This window comes from Rhipicephalus microplus, chromosome X (genome assembly GCF_043290135.1).
Source record: "Rhipicephalus microplus isolate Deutch F79 chromosome X, USDA_Rmic, whole genome shotgun sequence".
Lineage (NCBI taxonomy): Eukaryota > Metazoa > Arthropoda > Arachnida > Ixodida > Ixodidae > Rhipicephalus > Rhipicephalus microplus.
The window spans coordinates 439,769,080-439,792,770 of NC_134710.1; the positions used below are offsets into that span (position 1 = coordinate 439,769,080).

Below are 23,691 nucleotides of genomic sequence, written 5' to 3' on the forward strand. Positions count from 1 at the left end.
AAGGTACTATTTAAAACCTCTAAAAGGGATACTTGTTGATCTACTGCTGCGCCATATAGTACAAGACTGCTTAGCAGGGAGAAGTCCTGCTGTCCCCTCATTCTCTTCCCGGAAAAAACGGACCCTTTTAGTGCACCATGCATTGTCACAAAGTCTCCTGCCAAAGTGTGGATGATGCCCTTTTAATATATAAGGGAGGGTTCTCCAATAATCAATACAGACAATCCATTTAACGTGACTGCGTAGGTGGCTCGTTCACGTGCAGCTTCTTCCGTAGGAACAATATCTTCCCTTGGTTCTCAAGCGAGCAATTTGCAGTGAAACTGTGATCACGGCCTTTTAACGAAAGCTGCCGTAGGCGCGGTACAGAACAACGAACTCTCTTCGGCAACAACGTTCGCAGCCTTACCATTGCTCCTCGTAATTCTAATAGCGAATTCAACTGGGAGAACAGGAGCACTCAAAAGCACCGCTGAAAGTACTCTGTTCAGAGCCGGCGTGTTTCAGTGGTCGAACAACAGCAAGAGCCCCGTCATCCATGGGTAGAGTGAGAGCGTTTTTGCGGCAACGAGAGCAATCAGGAGCAGATTGTGCTGCTCTCACCTGAAAAGTGGAGGAGGCTCAGTCCTTGAGAGTTACGTGACCTTCAAACGTCACAGTACAGTGCCTAGAATATACTTACTAGTGTGTCGACCGCCGAGCGTTTCCAATGGGAGACGCTGGCACTGCCGATGATGCCTTCTTCCGGAGGCCATCAAACGGCGACACCTTTAGGGACCATGCTATCCGAGCTGCAGGGCGCACCGTGCGAGAGCCCGCGTCACACGTGCGTTGCATGCGCGTCACTTGCGCTTTGGATGCACTTCGGATGCGCATTCGTAAACCCAGTCGGTTGCGGTGTATTTGAGGGGCATTTCTGCTGTTGCGCACATAGCGCATGCCTCCGCCCGTCTTTGCCATGTTTCTTTTCTGTGCGCGTTGTTCTCGCTTGTGTCTCTTCGCGAAACCGGGATGTTGATGATTGATATGTGGGGTTTAAAGTTCCAAAACCGCCATATGATTATGAGAGACGCCGTATTGGAGGGACCGGAAATTTCGACCACCTGGGGTTCTTTAACGTGCACCCTAATCTGAGCACACGGGCCTGCAACATTTCCGCCTCCATCGGAAATGCAGCCGCCGCAGCCGGGATTCGAACCCGCGACCTGCGGGTCAGCAGACGAGGACCTCAGCCACTAGACCACCGCGGCGGGGCAAACTGGGATGTCGTCGTAAAAAAAGAAGGCGTAAGAAGAGTGCCTGATATCTATATATATATATATATATATATATATATATATATATATATATATATATATATATATATATATATATATATATATACTTTTTCATAATGTGTGAGTGTATACTGCAATAACGACGAGCGGATGTTATTACTCAGCACCCCTGCAGACGCGGAGTCGAGTGAGGAAAAATAAAAAAAGCAAAAATATTGAAAACTAACTGCAGTGGCTGCGGTTATTGAGAAACATTTTAGTGTATGCTACGTTTAGCGCTTCTTGCGTTCCTTCAAAATTACAGCTGATGGTGTCATCAACAGGATTCTTCATGAAAAAGTCAAACCAAAACTTTTTATTCTTCATTTTATTTGCAACTTTCTCAATTTCTTTTCACGGCCAAGGTGATTTCTCGTTTAAAACGGCGTCGCCGATACTGGCATGTATTCGAAATGAGCTCTTTAATGCTGTTAAGTGAATAACATTTTTTTCGCACCAGTTGACAATGTCCGCATCTGTACCGGGTGTTGTAATCAATGTGTCCAAAATCCACAAAATTGAAGAAAATTCAATATTGAAGAAAATTTATAACTAAGCTGCAGCGGTAGCAGTCGCAGCAGCTTACTTATGAAAATAAACTATTTGCGTTTAAAGAGTTCAGCTAGCGTCAATGTCATGAGAGTATTGAACCTCGCGCGAAACACTCACCCTACCTTTCAGCAATAGAAAAATTGGCTTGTAATAAATGTTGTGGCGTAAAAAAATCAACCAATGCCGCAGGTTTCACTGTTGAATTTTATTGATCTTCATTACAGTATTCCTTTTTCCTCAGAAATCACGCGTATTCATTTATTTATTGGTAATTTTTTGTCAAACACTCGATATCGTGTACCGTAATAATGATAACGGGGCGTACGTACGCTTTTAAGTGCAACAAAAATATTGCTTTGATTACGCATCACCTCCCCACCAGCGTTCTACAGTTTTAAAAGGGCTGGGAGAGCCCATCGGCGCCTGTCGCACGCACGCGTTGGCTGGAGTGTCGGTAGCGACACGGCCGCCGCTGGAGCGGCCGTGGTAGAGACGCCGCTGACACCATTCCACTCGGGCTCCGCCTCGGGACGCTCGGCCACTGGCTTGGCATAGCATAGTCCCTGGGGCTATCGCCGCCTGGTGGCCGCCGGTGGAAGGCATCATTCTCCGTGCTACCGCGAAGGCCGTGGCAGGCACACTAGTAAGTATATTCTAGGCACTAAAGTCACAGTCTCCGAATTTTTATTCAACCGGTGAGTTTGGTGGCAATGATAGCAACCGTGTGTAGTTTGACACTGCTGTTTTGTACGGGAGGTGACGATGACAATAGTACGTCTGTTGAATGCGTCGTTGGACAAAGCAACGCCTTCCTTATTTCTTTTAATGCCAGTGCAAACACACGGTTTTCAACGGGAGCCGCCAGTCCACCTTACTTCAGGAAGTACTCGTGATGCGACGCTCCATGATATGTAGCGTTGCTTGCGTCTCGCCTGCTTCCGAGTTCTCCCGGAAATGCTATAGACGCGCTTCCCACTTCAATATCCCTTGTTTGTCAGATTTGTTCCTTCGTGCTCATTCTTTGCCGATTGAAGCAATGCCCCCGACGCCTTACAGTTCATTGCATGCAGTAGCGTTGCAGGAGCGTCCTCATTGGTTTTCCGCACAGCTCCACTAACGGTGACACGCTATAACAAAACACCGTATTACTTACTGAGCCAGCGGGACCACCACCACTGCGTTTACGAGAAATGCAAGACGCCGCCCAACTAATCTGTACACATCTGAACAAAACTCACTTCATATGAGTTCGATCGTAAGACACTACATGAGGTGTTCTTTCTACCATGACCCCCTCCTACCCCCCAAGAAAAGGTTAGGCGATGGGCGAGAGCAGGAAAGGGCTAGTGAAGGGAGTGGTGGACAGCTGAAATGGGTGCAGCTGGCTGGCAGTAATAAAATAGAAGAGGCGTTCGACAAGTTTTACATAGTGAAGAACATGTGACTGACTCATTTCAAGCGTATTTGCTGCTGCCCCACAGAGAATGCTGGTGCTTGAAATGTTTCGATTGAGTGGCTCCCGCTCTTGTCGTCACCATTTCACTTGTTCTCCGGGAGCGTGCCGCATTCAAGTTTCAGGTATAGTTGCCCTCCTGTCAGTGAAATACCTCACACTCCTCATTGCACTACTTCTCTACTTACGTTCTCTCAATGTAATTCCGCATAAAACAAGTGTTTTCATTCCCAAACGGGCACGCATGTCAGCGGGGTTGGGGGAGCAATGCACGCGTTAATCAGTGGTACAATGGGTCGAAAAAGTGGCATTCCGTAACCAATACTGAATGCATGTTGAACAGGCAGCATGTTTTGGAACTCTACATACAAGCATGCCCAACTAAAATTGCGATGCTCATTACGGGAGAAAAAAACTGCAGGCAATCCCCAGAGATGAACGACATGTTCTCCCCCCGTTATGCTCCACTTTTACAGAAAGAGAGCTGAGCGTGGAGCTGACTTCTAGCCAGCCACCAATTCTACTGAGCAGAAGCCTAGCCGACTTCCGGCTCACCTGCCGGGCCAAGTTGCGTAACGGTACAATGCTGAAAGAGCCAGGCAACCACGGATATGCTCACGTGTGGACCAAGAATGGCATCTTCCTCGACACCACCAACTCATTTCTACAGCCCGAGACAGTTAGTGAGCTTAATGCGTACACGCACATAGACCCGTCCAAGCAAGGTAGATACCAATGCGGTCTGAAGGCGCTACCATCAGGCCACACTGTCTGGTCGCATGTGATCACCCTGGTTTTCGAAGGTGGGTTGAAAGTGCGCACGCCCTTTGCCTGCTTTTAAGCTGTTTTTTCATGTTCGCATGAACTATATTATCAGTGTATACGCAGTGTTGCATCAGGATTTTAGAGAGAAGGAGCGATTGATGAAGGAGATTGAGACATTCCTGAGCGTTACTAACGTGTGAGCTTTTCTTTTCTTTTTACATCTCATAGTACATTCACGTAATTTTTGCATATATTTGCCTTAAAGGACATGAGCTTTTTACGATACACTTTATTTTAACATCCCTCGGTTAATTCACACGCATATATATATATATATATATATATATATATATATATATATATATATATATATATATATATATATATATATATATATATATATATATATATGATGAAAGGGTGACGTGGCTTTGCTCATACGCCATGTTTATTCCATTCTGCACTTCTTCCTCTGCCTCTACAAACCATCGCTTCATACGTCACATGATTCCCTGTTCTGATTCATGAATATGGGTGGTATACCCTTGGCTTGGCTGCGTATATTTGGAGTCCCTCAGCTGTATACCAACCGTAGTGAGTGTGTGAGGCGTGAGGTGGGCGTTGTGAGTGACCGAAGATCCACGCGATGGAAAAGCAGGAGGTTGGTCAATGCATGAAGGCTGCTTTTTACTGTGACGACCGAGTGCGGTTGTTTGCGGATGGTGGGTTACAAGCAAGTCTTCGTCGTATTCGTCATTGTCTTCTTTCGATCAAACGATCATTTCTTGTTTTATCTTTTCCCATGACTCGCCGTTTTGAAATATGTGGGTGAGGTAGAATTTGCAGGCCTCACCGGAGACGTAGTCGGTAAAGTTGCCGACCAACTCCCGTTTCGGCCATGATGCAGCGGTTGCGTGGAGCTCGAACAGGTCGAACCAGTCCTGTACAGGTCCATCGTCTGCTGCTCCGGTGTACTTGGGGATGGTAAGGTCAGTCCATGATTCTGGCATGGTGCTGGTCGCTGTGTGCGTCCAGGAGGCGATTCCGTAGTAGATGCATGGTCAGGGCGTCTTGTGGAGAACTGCGTCAATGATGAGACCTTGATGAAGTGGCTGGGAGGTCTTCATCCCGTCGACTCGTGTGACGCTATGATGAAAGGGCGAAGTGGCCTTGTGTGACGTATGAAGGGATGGTTGGTAGAGGCAGAGGAAGAAGTGCAGAATGAAATAAACATGGCGTATGAGCCAGGCCACGTCGCGCTTTCATCATATATATATATATTTATATATATATATATATATATATATATATATATATATATATATATATATATATATATATATATATATATATATATATATATATATATATATATATATGTGTGTGTGTGTGTGTGTGTGTGTGTGTGCGATTATTGCCTATTGCCTCTGTTGTCTGGACTGTTACGTCTACTGCTCTACACGTTATCGAAAAAAAATATATGCGTTACTCGTTGCTCTGAAAAAATGAACGCCTTACCACCTGACGTTTCCTCTCAAAAAGGTAAGGCGTTACCATTGCCGTTACCAAAAAAAGTTATAGCCGTTACCACTGCCGTTCTTTAGCAATGACATATTTTAAACAATGTGATTTGGTTGCAGGAACCAAAAATAATTCTCGAATCTCAAATTTATGTTTCACCTAAAACCTCTGGCCTAAACTTCGGTAGCCACGTTTGAAAAAAAAATGTGGCAATGCTATCTCTACGTATGTACAAGAAGCAGCGGACGGCCGCCACTACGCAAAAGAATTCGCGTGCGGTTTGGCGCGCGTAGCGTGCGTGATCCTCGGCGCGGCGTTCTCAAATGACAAATGTGGTGTCCTCATGGCCCTGATGCCCCTGTAAGAAGTGAACTATTTAACCTTACTATAAAATGTTCTCAAATAGCGTTTGTTGTGAAATTATTGGTTATCCTGCAGCGGTTTGGCGAGTGTGATCTGGCACAATGCCAGTAAATACGCAGTTTGGCGGTTTTTACAAGTCCTGACAAAACGTAAGTACCGTATTGTTGTGTTGCACTACGTCGTCTTAGGCTTTGGTATGTGAATAAGCGTGCTTTCTCACTTGTTTTTATCACTTGATATGTGGCATATTCGTTTTCAAAGGATCTAGAGGCAGTTTAGCGATGACAATACTAGCTAAATATTTTTATATCTAAAACTAATTATGGTTTTTCGTACGCAATGCTATGTTTACCGGTCACCATTTTGTCCTTTTGATAACTTCTCTCGCTAAACACAGTGCAACGCCATCGTGTGACACTCTACAATAAAATTTTTTGCCGTACTTTGCCCACAGATTCTCTAAAAGCGAAAGTAATTCGTGGTTGGACAAGGATCTCTGAATATTTACTCTCTTAAAGCCTTGAGTGCGTCGTTATGTTGCCGACTAAACCCAATTACTTGTGGTTCATAAGCCACATTTACGTGATCGAGGTAGCAGGAAAACTTGTATAGCAGATCTACGCTTGCATTTTATGTGACGGCTGGGCAGTGTATGAACGCTTCAAAGGAGTGGTTTTCGTAAATGAACTTATACCGCGGCATATAGAAAGACATTTATTATCTGCATTTACAAATATTCAAAATGCGACACCAGTGTGTTGTGCGCACATAACCGTGCGTATATAGGCCTTTGAAAGTGAAATTAGGAACGATTCACCTTTATGTATAAACTGCGCTGTAGAGTGCTTTATCTGTCCAGTGTTTGAAACTGCGTTGAATTACATTGTGTATTAATTTTGAGCATGATTGTTCAGCTATGTCTCCATCATAAAAGTAAGCATTCTGAGCAATTTTTACTTACAGGATACATATTACTGATTTCCAACAGACCCCGACACATACAGGAAGAAAGGAAGAAAGTGCTTGTAAACTAAGGCACACACTGCCGCTAGGAGATAGGCCAAGAACCTGGTAGTTCTGACGAAATACTGTTAATTTGTTAGCTCGTGGTTTTTAAACTATTGAAAAAGGGCAAAAATTAAAAGAAAAATACCTGATTAGAAATAACGAATACAGAAAATGAAGCAGATTGTTTCACCAACAACAATAAGTAAATGAATGAATAAAGCAATTTGAAAAAAGGCAATTTAAGATTACTAATAGGATCTAAAAAAGAAGATCGAAGCCATCAGGCGAGATTAGGACCCACTTTTCGAAGTCTCAAAGGCGAACAAGGTCTGCTCTCGCCTAAAACCTTCTCAAAACCTCACCCGCTTTGCGGGTGTTGCTTCAGAAGCTTAAATTGAAAGAAAACACGATGTCAGTAACCAAGCACTTCCCACTAGACGAGAGGTAAGCGCTTATACTGCTTCTTACCGAACAAATGACATGGAAAACTCGGAATTTAGGAGCATCAAAGATGCATTCAACGAAGACGGTGATGAGACAACGATGAAGATACAGAAACCACTCTGCTTTATCACAACGATCAAGAGTTATAAAAGAAACCAGCCTATATAGGTATTTGAACAAGCAGAAAAACTTTTTCCATCTTCAAACAAGAGATGGCTGCAAGAAAAGCAAGTGGGGCAGCTGCACCGTCAGAAACTCAACTTCTAAAGCAGCTCTTAGAGAAACGGCTTTAAGCTCACTGCAAAGGCATATTTATGCAAGAATAAAACGAGCGTCTCAAGAGGCAATTGAGCGAACAACATAAAAAATAAACTTAATTTACTCAGAGATTGTTGCTGAACAAAAAAAACATGAAGAATTGACTTTATTTGGAGTTGGATGGTTCAAGAAAAGCTGTGACGGTATAAAATCTTACACTGGACTGCACATTCAAAATAATATTTGTTACCTCATCCACCTTCTTGGTTCTGGAAAAAATGGTTAGAACATTGTACGCAAGCGAACGAGAAGTGAACTGCTAAATTTTGATGATCGTGATCGGCAGCCGAAGATTAGTGTATAAAATCAACTTTCCCGTTGGTTGGTTAAACTTATGGTCGACTTATTTTATCGACACCTTGGATATTTGTTAGATGCTTGTGTAAGCACAGTGCGAAGATTTTGTTCTACAATGCTTCACTTCATGTATCTGCAGCTTACTAAAATAGCAACATGGCTTTTCATACAAGGTATTGATGCTTCCAAGACACCTGCACTCAAGGAGAAATATTCGCTTACACGCGTCATTTTGGACGCCACAAAGATCAGGTGTGATGCGCCAACGTCTTTTGTGAGACAGCCCCCTAGGCTTACTGCTCACACAAGTCGGCCCATAACTTCAAAGCTCGTGTAGGCATCTCACCACATGATTAACTCACTTTTGCTTCAGCCCTATTCTCTGGGTGCACATTTCAGAAGGTGCATAGTGAGGAGTAGGTTTTACAACCTGGACTTTGATATATGTAATTTGTTCATGCCTCACAAGTTATTTAATATAAAATACCTGTTGTAGAACAAGGAAGTTATGCCAAATGTTCCACTAATCATAATGCAAGTGGAATTCACTCCTGAACTAGCAGAGGAAACCCAGGAAATTGCAGTATTGAGAATACACGTAGAGAGAAAAGAAAATTTAGGGTATCTTATTTTGACCGGCCGATTCCCATCTCTTTAGTAGCCTTAGATGATAATGTGTTGGTTGTGAGTGCCTTCTAGACCAATTGCCAGCGACCGCTTCTGAGCGAGGATCAAAGCTGATGTGTTCGTAGTGTTGCTGATATACCTTTTTAAAAATGATAGTATTGCTTGGGGTACGTCCACGTAAAATTTATATCTCTCTGTCTTCCTGCCTGTCTTTATGTTTGTCGATTTGTCTGCCATACGATACCCCAAACGGCCAGCCGTGTTCATCACCGATATTGCTCAAGTTTCAGCGCTCATATTTCTGCGATTGTAAACGAAAACGCACTTATTGTGTGTATCTGAGGCACCATAACAACATGTCACTATTTTATATGTGTGTATGTATACTAGAGAAGACATATAGGTCATTCTTAGGACCGTAGCGTTTATCACGCTGCGCTGAGAATGCAACTCCATGTTCAAAAAAGCAAGTATTTCCAACGCTTTGCTAAGACGACATGATGGGGGCACCTGCTCGTCGCTTTGCGTTTTACAGCTTATCGCCTCCGAGACAGGCGCGCACGCCTTCGTTCGTTTTCGAAGAAAACTTCCAGATAGCACTCGTGTCTAACGTGCCTCAATGCGCTCGTTTGCATTCACTGCAAGGATTGAGACTCTCTAGCGCAGCGCCTCCAGAATACAATTCACCAATTTTCTCGAGCAGAACATCAAGTAAACGTTTCGTTCACTCTCTACAGTCGCAAGACTATTGTCTTTCGATGGGATTTGCAGTGAAACATGTAGACATGGGGCCATTTCTTTCACTTTTGTGTGCCCATATTGAATCACGTGTGGCCTGTGCGTTCCTTCAAGATGTTATTTTTACCAAAAGTTCATGTGACTCGCAGTCTTGCCTAGTTTACGCCCTCGTATTTTTTGTTCTGCTAGCATTTGCTCTCTATTTGATGTACCGTTACTGACTTGTGTGGTCTATGCATGCCTTCAAGCAGAGGTCTTTATACAAAGTACTTGTGATTCATAGCGTTGCTTAATTTACACTTATTTGTTCTGATATCATTTACTCTCGTCACATTGATGTTCTCTTAGTTAATCATGTTGGACGAGTGAATGCTTCTAAGCTGTTATTTTTGAACAAAGGAATATTCGATATAATATGCTGTTGGTTTTCCTGAGTACATCATGTTCGTGTATTCCTTTAAAATGCAATAAAATGTCGGCACATTTACTTGTCTCTCAGATATGTAACAATTGCACCTTTTTTTCTGCGTGAAGCTGTACGAGCGTAGTCTGAGTCACCGTAAATGCCGTTTTTATCAGGGGTGAAGTGGCAATAAAAGCACTCCTTAACACTATATTTTTTTTTACTTCGTCGACTAGTTTGCTAATACGGCTTATCAAAGGCTTGCCTGATTAGCTGTAGTATTTGCAGATTTAACACCGACAAGATCTACTTCAGCATAGCATTTTATTTAGCATCTACAAAGGCAGAGGCATCCGTGTTATTCATTTACCACAAGATTTTCTTTGACAAGTTGTACTTGATTCATGACTTTTTAAGAGGTCTCGTAGCACAAAGCGACACATGGATAAACAAGTTCATGGAAATTGCGCCGCACCAAACCCTCGTATGTCTCTGTCGCTAAGTCATTTCGCACAGTAGTTGTCCTTTTGGAAGTACTACTTATTCATGTCCCCTCTGGGACAAAAACATTAGCAAGTGGAGGAACACATACTGAAATCCAACACAGGCGTTGTTTTGTTCTTATTATGTGAGCTAAAACAAAGAGAGTATCATCATCAACCCGTAGAAATCGAACAATTCAATGAAAATACAAATGGAAAATCGGTTGTACACAAGAACAATAAAAAGTGGACGATGTGAGTTTTGCCTTTAGCATAATTTGACGTAGCTTACATAACCTTCTCGGCATATAACAGTAATCATACCACAATAAAAGGAATGCCTGTACGCAAAGCATTTGCCGTTTAGAACTGTCTTAGAATGACAAATACGAAAAAAGTTTCGCGGAGTGCCTACTATGTCATAATGAGTGAGACCACCAATACGTGTCCGGAAGGTACTAGTTATGCAATTGCACACTTCGCTGATCGTGATTAACGACGTTTGACCACTGCAATGGTAGAATTATAAACCACTCACTTTGTGTGCAATTCACTCGGTGTGATGTGACACCTCGTGTGCTTCTATATGCAATATTATCTGTTAACATAGCTCCTCGCACTATATATCACCTTTACGGTTTTCTTTTCAGGAACAGTTGCAAGTTCGTGAAATTTAGTGAAAGACAGTTATCTGCTCTTTTTTCTAACCCTGTCATTTGACATGTTGAACTTGTTTTATTTTATGAGCTTGATTGATATGTGGGGTGTAACGTCCTAAAACTATGATATGAATATGAGAGAGGCCGTAATGAAGGGCTCCAGAAATTTCGACCACCTGCGGTTCTTTAACTTGCACCTAAATCTGAGCACACGGGCCTACATTTCCGCCTCCATTTGAAATAGAGCCGCCGCAGCCGGGATTTCATTCCACAACCTGCGGGTTTATTTTATGAGGTTATCCGTCAAAATATAACTCAAGAGATTAAGTAATTATAATATATATTTTGCTTTAACTTCAATATGCCAATGCAGTTTACTGCAATAGACATGAGCTCTTAGTTAAGCTTATCCAAATTACTCATTTTGGCCAGTGATGATCTTGTAGTTACGCTGCTTGACTGCTGGCCTGGATTGAATTGCAGTGGCCACATGTCAGTGAAGGCAAAATGCTAGACGCTCGTGTGCTTAGGTTTCGGTGCATGTTGGGGGAATACAAACCTTTGCAGTCCTTCACTACGACATCTAATTATGACATCGTGGTTTTAGGCAGTATAGCCTGAACATCTAAAATGCAACTCTGCAATTTATGGATTAGCTCAACAAAACTGGTGAAATCGCAAAGCATATTGACTTTTACGTTACTCTCTCCAATAAATAGTCAATCCAGCTTACTGTGTAGTGTATGAAAGGTATGACCACACGGTGCTTAAATAAAGGTTATCAAGCATCCCTCTAGCAATCGTTATTTCAAGCTTGCTGAACACTATTTTCTCATATAAAATAAAATTTCCTCCTCAGACAACGAAGTCAACCCAGCGCAACTGGGCCACAATTGTCTAACGAAGCAGTTGGCGATAATACTGATGCTCTTTGTGCAGCTTCAATACACCATCCCTGAATACTGAAACGAAGTCAGTGTATTCGAGCGTAGATGCCTTGGGACCAAGTAGGGAGCATGGACATTTAATTTACCCTACACCATAAGACTATTCCACTGGATCATAAACAATCCTGTCTGGAGACGCCTCCAACCAGGGAAAGGCTGGGTTTACCAGGAGCCCACTGATGCTATTGATGGGAGCATGACGTAGTCAGCGCAGATCATCCTCATAGCCCTGAGCGTCAAGTGGTCCCATTTTGATGCCGTAACTGGAACATTTCAATGCGATTGTACTTAGCAAAATGCTGCAGCTTTCACAATACATTTCTAACATTGTCACAATGAACATGTTTTAAAATACAGACTTTGTTCTATGTTTAGAAATATAGCAATAAAGTACTAACTTGACTGCAGCAACTTTGAAAGGTCTTTGGCAGCTGCGATGTTCTGTTGGCTATTTGTAGTTTAATCTTTCCTAATTGAGAGAACACCAAACTGTGACCATGTCATACGAGACCGTTATTGCAGCTGCCGCCACATTGACTCTTTGACTGCTGATGGGTGTCTATTGAGCACGTGAGCTTCCAAGTGGGTCGCACTTGTCTCCCGTGTCTACACGAAAATGAAAAGGATTGTGTGCTTCTTGCATTTATTGCACACATTGCTTTAATTATAGGTTTGCGTCCTACTATTTTGAGATTACAAAAAAGATTTTTCTTATCCCCAAGAAATAAAGTAAAATAAGCCAAGCATCTATTTTGCCTGAAGTTTTACATGTGTCCTCAAAACGTAGTGAATGGAAAGAATGTGAATCTGCCCACCCATGTTAACTAAACAACCAAAGGCGTCTATATCAGTTAGAATAGAATATTATATGCAATCATTCTGCTCACAGTCCAGCAGCTAGAATAACTTCTTATCATTCTCATTGCCGTCCTCGCCTCAAGCCATGTTGCAAAGTATGCTACCACACAAAAACCACAGCATCATTTAAAAGCTCGGCAGCAATCTTTACACTTATGAATGAAGGAAACCTTTGCTGCTACACAGGAAACTGTATATGTCTACTTGAATGCTCAACTTGTAGTTTTCAGTACGTAGGGCAGACCTAAATACCATTTAGATTGCGATTTAACAATTAAAAGCGCACGTAACCACGCTTCCGAACCTGCCTCTATCAAAACACGTCAGCATGCCAGGACACTGGCTTGATATGCTAAAGACTACGGTATTCAAATAGCGTTTTAAAACTCATCATCAGAAGGAGGTGGGTGAATGATTTCTCATCTACAAACTGAGGGAAGTATCAACTAGCGTTAACGAAATTTTGGGCGCACTGACAATGTAACCAGCGTAAAAGTTGCGTAAGATTGCTAAATCGAACTCGGTGTTTTATTTCAGTGATTGTGGCTTTTTCCGCGGTTGCACACAAATGAACTTTTTTTCAGCTGCTTTCAATAGTTGTTATGACGCATGCCATTCGTTGAAGAAGCTTTCACTGTAGTTACCACTTTTACTGCTTCTTCTATTGTCTGTTGTTGGTATACTATTGTTAACTTCTTCAGCTGCATTTTTTACGCATTTTCACTTTTTGTTTGTCGTTATAATACTCATGTTAGGTCATTTTGATGCATCTTGACTAACGTCGCCACTGTATGTTTGATGCTGGTACACTCATGTTAGCATATGTTCGTGCACCTTGTTCCACATTTTCATTTCAAATTTCAACTGTTGTTTGTGCTTGTTCTACACCTGATAATGTTATGCTTTTATAGCGCAGTTTATTCTATGTATATCTTCACCGATGTTAGCATTGGTTTAAATCTTTATAACCCGCGCCTACACTTGAAAAGGTATTGGTTTTTTTAAGACTGACTTTTGCACGTTTTGTCACATCTTCGTGCTACAATCCCATCGAACAAATGCCCCTTGGTTCACATCAGTTTGCGAACCTTGTATATCTCACGCTTGCAACGATATACTTACACATGTGTTGGAAGCCAGCTGTCGTACATTGTATATAGGGAGTGCAATTCTATTATGTCTTGTATTCCATGCCGAAGCGAAGGCCTGACCCTGGCTGAACTGTTGGAATAAAAAGTTTTCCTACAGTTGTCCGTTATTTCTACCTTTTTAAAAATCTGTATCCACTTGAACGTTCTCTCTCTCTCTCTCTCTCTCTCTCTCTATATATATATATATATATATATATATATAAATATATATATATATATATATATATATATATATATATATATATATATATATATATATATATATATATATATATAATGCACATGAAACGGGCGGGATGTGTCTTTCTGCATCTGAATCTTTCTGAAAACTCACTCATCACTTCTCAGTTGTGCTCTGTCTCATGCCCCGCTGCAAATATGTTAACGTTTTTTTTGCACCTTAAAATAAATTATGAACTTACACCAACACATCCGACCATACTTGAAAAATTGAATTTCTGCACAAACTTGAAGAAAAAAACAAGAGAGACAGGAAAGAGTGCAGTACTGCAGAAAGTGTGACTGCACTCTTTCTTGTCTCTCTTGTTTTTTTCTTCAAGTTTGTGCAGCAATTCAATTTTTCAAGTGTGAACCAACTAGTCTGCAAAAAAGTATTGCTTCAACATCCGACCAAACGTTATCGTAGCCCCATTCCCGAGTCCTCGCCTCAGAACTTCTCGTTTTTATAACCTTCATTTCCACTTCCACCCTCCACTTCTGCTTCTGACAACTCTCCATCACTCTTTGTTCAACCATTTCCCTTTGTTATTCTTGGTTTTCCTCGAACCTAATGAACTCTGTAGTGCTATGGTGCATTGAGGTGTGAGTTATCGCAAACAATACTCAAACAATAGTCTAAAGCAGTTCCACTGTTAAAACTGAAATTTCCTGTCAGACATGCTTTTTCATCCTTCCGCAATAACCTCCAACCCCCCACAACGATACGGCTTTGCAGTCTGCAAAATAACACCACTTTAATCTAAAAGCGTGGACGCTTAGAGCGAGCAAAACCAAAGTCAGCCGCGAGCCCACGCTACTTGTGGAAAAACATGAGTGTGTGGAGGCCCCGCCTCCATAGCCTTCGCTCCAATGTCAACAAAAATAATCGCCAAGAATAGTAGGACTCGCTGTTGGCCTAGTTTGTTAACAAAACTTCAAAGTGAATAATCGTGCAAAAAAAGACTGGTTAACAAGCAGTACGACGCGGACAGGCGCTTGTTCCTGAACGTGTCTTTTTTTTCACAGCTGTTTCTTTTTTTTACTGAAAAATTCAACCAGTTTCCCGCCATGCAAACTACCAAGCTGTAAAGCGTTTTGTGCACGCGCCTATGAGAGCAGCCAGTGAAATTAAGATCATCATCATTATCATACGCGAAATTCGAAGAATCATTTTTTTCACCGCCGTGATTTTCTTTTATGGAGTTTGTTTTTAGTCCAACCTCTGTGATGCTTTATCTGTGCGACAACTACAACAACAGTGATAGCATGGTGTAGACCGGAAAAAAAAAAACATTTTGCTGTAGAAACATTCTGGCTCTTCGTTACGTTTTGCTACTCATTTTGATGGCTAGTCACTTATCGGAATGCGTCTTTTCTTTCTGATATTGCGATTGTTTAGGCGCGTTCTCTGTCACGAACCGAACAGCCTCAATACACCGCCGATGGCAGTATGCGTGACCTAGATTTCACTAGGAATTCCGAAATATTTTAGCTTCTATTCATAATGAAGATTTTAAGAAACTTCATGTGGCAGTGCAGTGTAGCTCTGTTGGCGTCCAGTGATATGAACAAGATAGAACGCTAAGTAATTGAAAGCTTTTCTACTCATTGGCTACCGTGTGACGTGACGTTTTTCGCCTTCATTCAGTATATCTAACTAAAGTATATCTAACTAAAGGCTACAGTGTGATGTGACGTTTTTCGCCTTCATTCAGTATATCTAACTAAAGTGAGTGCTTTTATTAACCTCTGGCCAGACCTGTTCTTCTCTGCGCTAAAGCACTTATATCCCCACAACGTACTAATCACGACAAACTGTCCGCGACTGTGTGAAGTGTACATCACCTTTATTAAACTCTATTCTCTGGAAATCAAATACAAGCTCGTATTAGCGTGACTTATGCATGTTTTGGTGATTTATTGAAATACTTATTTCATTCAAAAACTCATGTTTGTTTTGAAGCCACATACATACCTTTACGGGGAAAGATTGAAATATCTGGACTGAAGTGCATTCTGAACTTTTTGTTATTTGGGCTTATGGCGAGTAATAATGTTCAGCAAATAAAATTAAGCTTTTGTCGTTACTGTCAGGAGGCATCACTGTTGCTTCTTGTGAACCATCACGATATTCATATTCCATGGTTCAAATGAAGTAAATTATTTTTTGTCAAAATTGGCTATTGGTTCCAAGTGATCTATGTTCATGTGCATTATCGTTCGCTGACACATTTGACAACAACGATAGTGACATTGTTGTCATACCCACTTGTTCTGGGAAGTTGTTGATTATGTTTACAGCATTGCGGTTCTTCATGTTCGTAATTGGCGACCTACAGGTGAGCTAAATTTTACATTCCGCACAAATAATTTACTTTGGCAACAATATGAGCTTTTGCGCATTATCGATAAAAAAATGAAAGTCTCGAGGTAAGACATTCAACACAAGAATGCTTTTCGCGTTTGAAAATAAATCATACCTTTAGCTGTTTATTTATGAAGACGTCACTTTCTTTTTATTACTAATTTCTAGGAAATCTTTATAGGCTTTGGAAAAAATTTAGTTAGCACTGCGTTTTGTTCTTTCTAAATGACTCATGAAACTTTTGTGTGGCGGCTCGTATTTTTAATGATATGCACGTTCAGCTGTCTGGATGATAGGCTGCCACAATAGGGTTCAAAAATTAGAGGCTGGGGAAGATGGAAGCTTGAGACCAAACAGTGGTTGTGTCGAAACATCTGCTCCACACAACTCCTGTTTACAGATTTTTCATCACAATAGGGTCCTGCCACATCAGTGGCAAATGTGGTGACTGCGAAAACAGTTTGTCGCAACACTCGAAGAACACCGAATTTCTTTTGTGCTGCATTTAACCCTCACTCCTGACATCTCAAAAGGCTACGTGTTATCGTTTAACTGAGCTGGCGGATACTGCGAGTAATCTGGTTCAATTTCAAGAGTAATTGGTGCCAGCTGATTACGTGAGAGCCATGCATGCCACGATATTTTGGCCGGTGAACAGGTAACATATCATTGCGTCGTCGTTATAAATTTGAAATTGTGTCGTTGAAAACGCTGAAGTAGTCTCACGAAGACTCACCGTGGTTATTGCGATAATCACGGTTTTTTGCTAGGGTACCTAACTGACTGCCCTTTAGAGTCGTTGTTTTAATTGCAAAGTGGTCTCCCCTTTGGGAGTGTTTCATATATCAGGCTCCTAATTGAAGCAGAGAGTCACGGAACTGTGATTATTGTAAAATTGTTTAACAACCCTGAAGTTTGTATGTTTGACATGTTGAACGTTCAAAACGTGGTCATTATAAAGATTCAAAAAGCGAGCCTCAGGTATGATGCACAAATATTGCCCTTTTTTTCTGTGTGACATGCAATGATAAAGGGCACAGGAATTGGCGTGAGCCAATTTGCTTGAATTTTTGCGCATCGTCTCCTTTTTTTTTCTGGCTGATTTTCTACCCTCTAGCGTAAGCTAGCACGTCAAGAAAGTGGGGTAGGTTGGTGAGACACCACCTTCACTTTTTTCTCGCTCAAACTGTGCAGAAGTTCTTTCACGGTGCTTTTTCATTTATTCATTTTCTTTCTTTGCTACAGACTTCGACACCTATCGTTTAACTGGGCATTTGCATGCCAATGTCGATCCTGGACCTATACAATTTGCGGGCAGTAGCTTTGTTTTTTTTGCAAGAGCCATAGACAAGGCTTTGAATCGCCAGCAGCCTGATGAGTTAGCCAAATGGAGCTATTCTGGACTAACAACGTAAGTTGCTTAATTTATATTTGTTCCTTTTAAATCGAGAAACAAATATTTTTTTAAACTGAGAAGGCATTATCCACAAAGTGTCCACTTAGTTGTTTTCACATGGAAATGGATTGTATTTGTTGGCTTATTTTAGACTAAAAAGCGAACGAGCCTTGCAGGAGGTGCCTTATGCCTAATGAGGGGCTAGGTGGCTAGTGGGTTGCCATGAGTCCGGCCATTCGTCATCGTTGTCTCAAACATGGTACTTGTATGTTATGCAGTCCGTCTCAAAGTGGCGTATTTTCTAGCAGAAATTAAATGCTGAGTGAAAAATTGATGTGCCTTGCAAAACAGAACTATTTGCCTAAATTCAAAGGGACAATGCATGACTATCTGTACAAGTGTAACTCCTTCAAGTATCCTGTATTTGTGTACTGGTGAATGTTATGGCATTTTTATTTTTTAGCCTTCTGTAAGAGGGCTATGTCAAAAGGGTTAACATCGCTGTAAAATAAGTAGAAAACTATCACGTTTCGAATAAATAAAAAAAACAAATACATTGTGTGGGTTCCTGCTGGAGCTTAAATTTAGCTCGTTCACCTCAAGACTCAGTACACTAGCTGGTGATGCATGAAGCTTGCCAATATGAATACTTGACATACGGTTTCAACCAAGTATTGACAGGAAAACCCAAATAAAGGTTTGTAATGTGACATGGTGTTTCCACCCCTGTATTGTAGTGGTTTCGGTGCTAGGCTGCTGTTATGAAAGTTGTGGGTTCAATGAAGGTGAAATGGTAGAGGCCCGTGCACTAAGTAAATTCCGCACCCGTTAACAAACAATAAATGGTTTAAATTTGCGGATCCCTCTACTAGGGCACCCCTCATTATACTATCGTGGTTTGTGGATTTGAAACCTCACTATTGTTAATTTCACACAGTGAATTATGGGCATTTGGTTTTCAAAAGACCCAACCATTTGTAATTTGTTTTCCTTCTTTTTTACCTGTGCACTTACATTTCCGCATGGTCCAACGACCTGCAACGCATATGTGAGCATACCGTCTATCTTCTAGACACGATTTTATTCATACCTCAGCAGTAATGCAGTGTATGAAGGACATGTGTAGCTGCATCTGCTATCGGTAGATAGTACTTACGATATTTTCTAGAATATATTTTAGCAAAATGGGTATTCAAGGTGGTGTCGTCACTTGAACTTCTTTTGTGCGGTTTCTCACTTGCCAATAGCCTAATATGTGGTGTCATTCCTTGTGAAATGGTAATTTTCTTATACCACTAATGCTAGCGTGCTCTTCGTCGTATATTTAAGGCGCAATAGCTTCGAAATGACACTTACCTGAGTGAAATTGGAGTCGTGTCATTTCAAATCATTTCACCAGTGGTGAATGCAGAGGCTAAATAGAAGGAAAACAAATTAGAAAAGGTTGGGTCTCAATCTTTGAAGTCAACTTTTTTCTGGCACATACACGTCCCAATGTTGGTGACCCGTACAAGTCTTAGCGTCAATCCTGTGCATCGACGCCGTGAAGGCTACAGCCGAGGCACGATGCACCTACATGGTCGAACTTAGGCAGCCGTTATTTTGTACAGCTGATAGAGAACTCTGCCTCCTATAGGTGGAAGTTCAAAGCCCCATCTGACGCACAACTGCCGGGCCGACAAATTAGCATGACGTGGTCCCTAGTCTCCTGTGTGCAATGGTCACCGCAGTAGGAAACGTGGTCGTGGCTCCACTAGTGATGGTTGAGCAAAACAACGCTCTGGCAAGGGCTCATAATTCTAAGCTATGTTAGCGACTTGGAGACATCGACGGTTTTTGCGTGGCTGTGTGCTCGGCGATTTGAAGTCTGGCCATTTGATGCGTCGTAACCGGCAGCTACTCGCCTAAATTATCACCGGTGTAGACAGTGTGCAGCTCCCAACACTTTCGTCCAAGCGCTCCCAACGACCACAGGGTGTGTGGTTTTCACGCAGTGTTCCGACAAAGAACTCTCGAAGCTCGCCGAACTAGCTAACTTATTTAACACGATGGTCGCGCATTCTATCGCGCACGTGCAAATAAATATTGGTACTTCCGCATGGTCCAACGACCTGCAACACATATGTCAGCATACCTTCTATCTTCTAGACGTGATTTCATTAATACCTCAGCAGCGGTGCAGTGTATGCAGGCCATGTATACTGCAGATGAGGTGCGACAGACGACACGCTGGAAGCACGGTAATGTAGCTCAGAAATTCGTCCCACCCGGTCAGTACGCATGAAACAACCACAGTCAATACTGAGAGCCACAAGTATGCTAGCTATTCCAGAGTGTTGCCCATCGCGGTTCTATCCCACCGACTGTAGCTGTTGTTTGTGGCGCCAGCGCTAATGTGAGCGCGGCGACGCCGTTGGTGGCTGGTGAGCTCCGTGTCTTCATTGCATTCTCTCATCAAGTGGTCAACAACACCACTTTTGCCCCCAAAGGACAGCGTTACTACCGCGCAACTTAGATTTGAAAGGAGCAACTAGATACATTTATTCATGGCTGAAGCAAGAATTTGTTGATAAGAGGAGCAAACGCCTCGTAGAGCTCGTGTAGCAAACAATGGTGCAAGGGAAATGCTCAAAGTACCCTGCAAAGAGTCCTATAGGCTACTAGGACTAGTTGGAAGCTGACGTTTCACTGGAATTTGGTAATGCGGTCCCCGAGCTCACTAGGCAGCCAGCAATGAAGCTGCTTCAACACTTCTTCGAAGAAACGAAGGTTTGTGACGACTACTGAGTGGACAAATGTTAAAAGTGAGCATGGCGTCTACGTGTTTATTTTGCCCGTAGGAGAGCTTTTGCTCTCCCCCATGCAGGACTGTATATATGTTTATATGCTATTGTTTTTTATTTTCTTTATTCATTCCAATCAAGTCGAAAGGGGTAGCCATCGCTAAGTAACGGGGACAAAAACTCCTCAGTTTATTTTCTATTTCAATAAAAAAAAAACAGCCAGCGTTTCACCGAAGGACGAGAAGCGCCCTTACATATCGAAAATAATACCACCTGTATACGTGAAGCCTCATCACATGTCTCCCGAGAGCTTCGAAACCACTTGGAATGAGTTGAATCATATGCTGGAGTTTGGGATTATCACACCCTCGCCTGTGGCCACTGAATCTCAAATTCATATGGTCGCAAAGTTTGCACTAGGGGACCGGTGCCTGTGTGGAGACTACCGGACGCCTAATAGAGTTACGACAGTAGACAGGTGCCCAATGCTGCTTATCCATGAGATCATGTCCAACCTCCGAAGTGCGACCATATTGTAACAAATTTTCCAAGATATACCATTTGCGATCGCAGCTCCAATGTCTTGTTACACATAACAATTGCAACATATACTGTCGGGGCCTCATACGAACTAATAAAAGTTCTTCGAACGCCATTCAGCATCCAGAAAGCTGGTCAGACCTTTCATTCATTCATCGATGGCGCCTGTCATGAATGACGCCATATATGAATTACTGTTTAAGGGTTGCTAAATTAAGGTAATTGGTGTTTACATGCTACAGCATTCGTTGGCAACTACTTTATTTCGTTTATATATGTTTTGTTATTGTTTACATTGATGCTCAAAGTGTTAATGAGAAATGTTGAAAATGCAATGGGACAGTATTCAGAATAGCTAATTTTGTTCTCGATTAGTATCAATGTCTACTTATGTATTTTCAGCATATATATTTACGCTTCAGCATATATTAGGCTTCAGCATATATATTTACGTGTTTTCTCTATTTCTGTACATGGTGGAAGCTTGGTTTTTTCTCGCCACTCTGTATTTTTGGCTTAATGATATTTTCTTGAAGGGCTCCTTGCTGCTTTCACTCCCCGTCAACTCTAATATTGTGTTGTAGCGATAGAAGACAAAGCTTTTTTCTCATCAGCATGCAAGCGCAAAATACTTATTTAGTAGCTACTGTTAAATGTTTTCTCCCATTGATGCAAATGGCTTGTTGTTTTCTTTTGCTTTTCATACAGAGATTACATGAACCACATAAGCATTAGCATATTTGTTTACTATGAACGAGAAGAACTAGCATGGCTTCTAGACGGCCATACTAACAAGCACAACGTCTTCAATGACAGCACCGCTCTTAAGGACTTGCTCGTAATTAACAATATTACGGATGTTTGTAAGTACTGTTTCACTTTTTTTTAATTTAACCACTTATAATATATTAGCAGTAGTCGCTTTAGTCGTCACCGTTTATTTAACTTCCATTGCCTGAGCAATGTTCTGCATGATTTATGTATTTGTTTAAATGCTCCTTGCCTACGAATCCTGTATTGAGAGCCTGGATAGCACTTCTGCAAGGTACAGGCAATTTGATCTTTAAGGTATCAGTACGAAAAGTAGGCAAAATGACTGGTAGTGGGCTCATTTCATGACAGAAGTTGAACGAAGGCTTGAAGCAAAGTTGAAGCGGTGTTTACAACGTAAAATCTTCGTGTCGTTGATAAGAACTACAGGTTGGCAAATTCTCAGAAACTGCCAAATCTAGTAAGTCTATCAACTCCAGGGACTCAAGCAGTAATGAGGTCAGCCTATGCCATGGACGCTGCAAAGGAGACACCCGTGTCTATCATTTGACGATAAACAGAAATACTTAATCGCAGACGAGTTTTTTTTGTAACGTCTTATATGTGCAGAAATTTCTTACGGTTCGATGCAGACACGTTGAGTAGTCTTTGTAAAAGCAGTGATTTTAAAACGAGCAATCAGAGGACAGAGATGATACATGGAGGGTTTAGAGGAGATATTTTGGCAATCAAACAGCTCACATGTGCGAATTTTGAAAAAAAAGTATGCTTGGCTATATTGTGTTTTTTGTCAACAATAACTACAATAAGAAAAATGACACTAAGAGAGCTATCACGAGTAGCTGGTGTTTATTTTAGTACTGCAGCAACCCTAGCAAAGCATTGGTGGTACTAGTATCAGGAGTATACCAATTACAATTTGTTTTTACATTGTTTTGGGGCATGCCTATAATTCACTCAATTTAAATGTTCTGATTTTTTCTGTCTGTCTGTCTGTCTGTCTGTCTGTCTGTCTGTCTGTCTGTCTGTCTGTCTGTCTGCAGTGCACTGCAAGTTCCTGAAACAAGAAAGATTTACTTTCGACTCTAAAGGTCACGTCGGATTTGTAGAATCTACCCCACCATGCCTGACAGGTGAGTTTTTTTTATTCTACATGTGGGTTTGGCTGCCATGCAGCAGGTCATTCAAGCCTATAATTATGCCACAATAACAAGATTAGCTATATGCATGACTGGTCACTTGTGCAGTGATAATAACATCACGCGCCACGCCTGCTGTGTAGTTATGAACAAATAAGATTTCTGCTCAAGCTTTTCTAAAAACCCTAGACACCTAAGAAGAACGATCATAAAAACGCACAGCAAAAACTTGGCACAACAAACAGGCGCTAGCTGCATCACATCAAGCATGCAAGTATCTCTGCTGAACTCACCCGGAGGAGACTAGCATACTTCCACAGTTATTCATGTGTTTGCGTTAAGCGTTTCGTGAAAAGGGTCATTCAATTAGGGTTTTACACTCTCGGCGAGATTTCGCGCCGGCGTCGGCTGGCACATGATTCACTGCATATATATATATATATATATATATATATAGGGTGTTTAGAGAATTATGTCCGATATTGTATAAAAATAGAAAAAGATGCTATTTGCTCACTGTATTCACAGTTACTTTCTCTGTAGCAACAGGTATCTTACGAAGGTCGAAGACGTTAT

General features: G+C 41.7%; 1 protein-coding gene across 1 annotated transcript in view; it reads left to right on the forward strand.

Annotated features, from left to right (window-relative positions):
• LOC119161814 (uncharacterized) overlaps nt 1-23,691 on the forward strand; it is a 477,337-nt gene that overhangs the window by 166,370 nt on the left and 287,276 nt on the right. The window contains exons 6-9 of the mRNA XM_037414326.2: nt 3,798-4,124; nt 17,732-17,897; nt 21,914-22,068; nt 23,020-23,109. Of these exons, the coding sequence (XP_037270223.1) occupies nt 3,798-4,124; nt 17,732-17,897; nt 21,914-22,068; nt 23,020-23,109 (738 nt within the window). The remainder of the gene's footprint in view (nt 1-3,797; nt 4,125-17,731; nt 17,898-21,913; nt 22,069-23,019; nt 23,110-23,691) is intronic.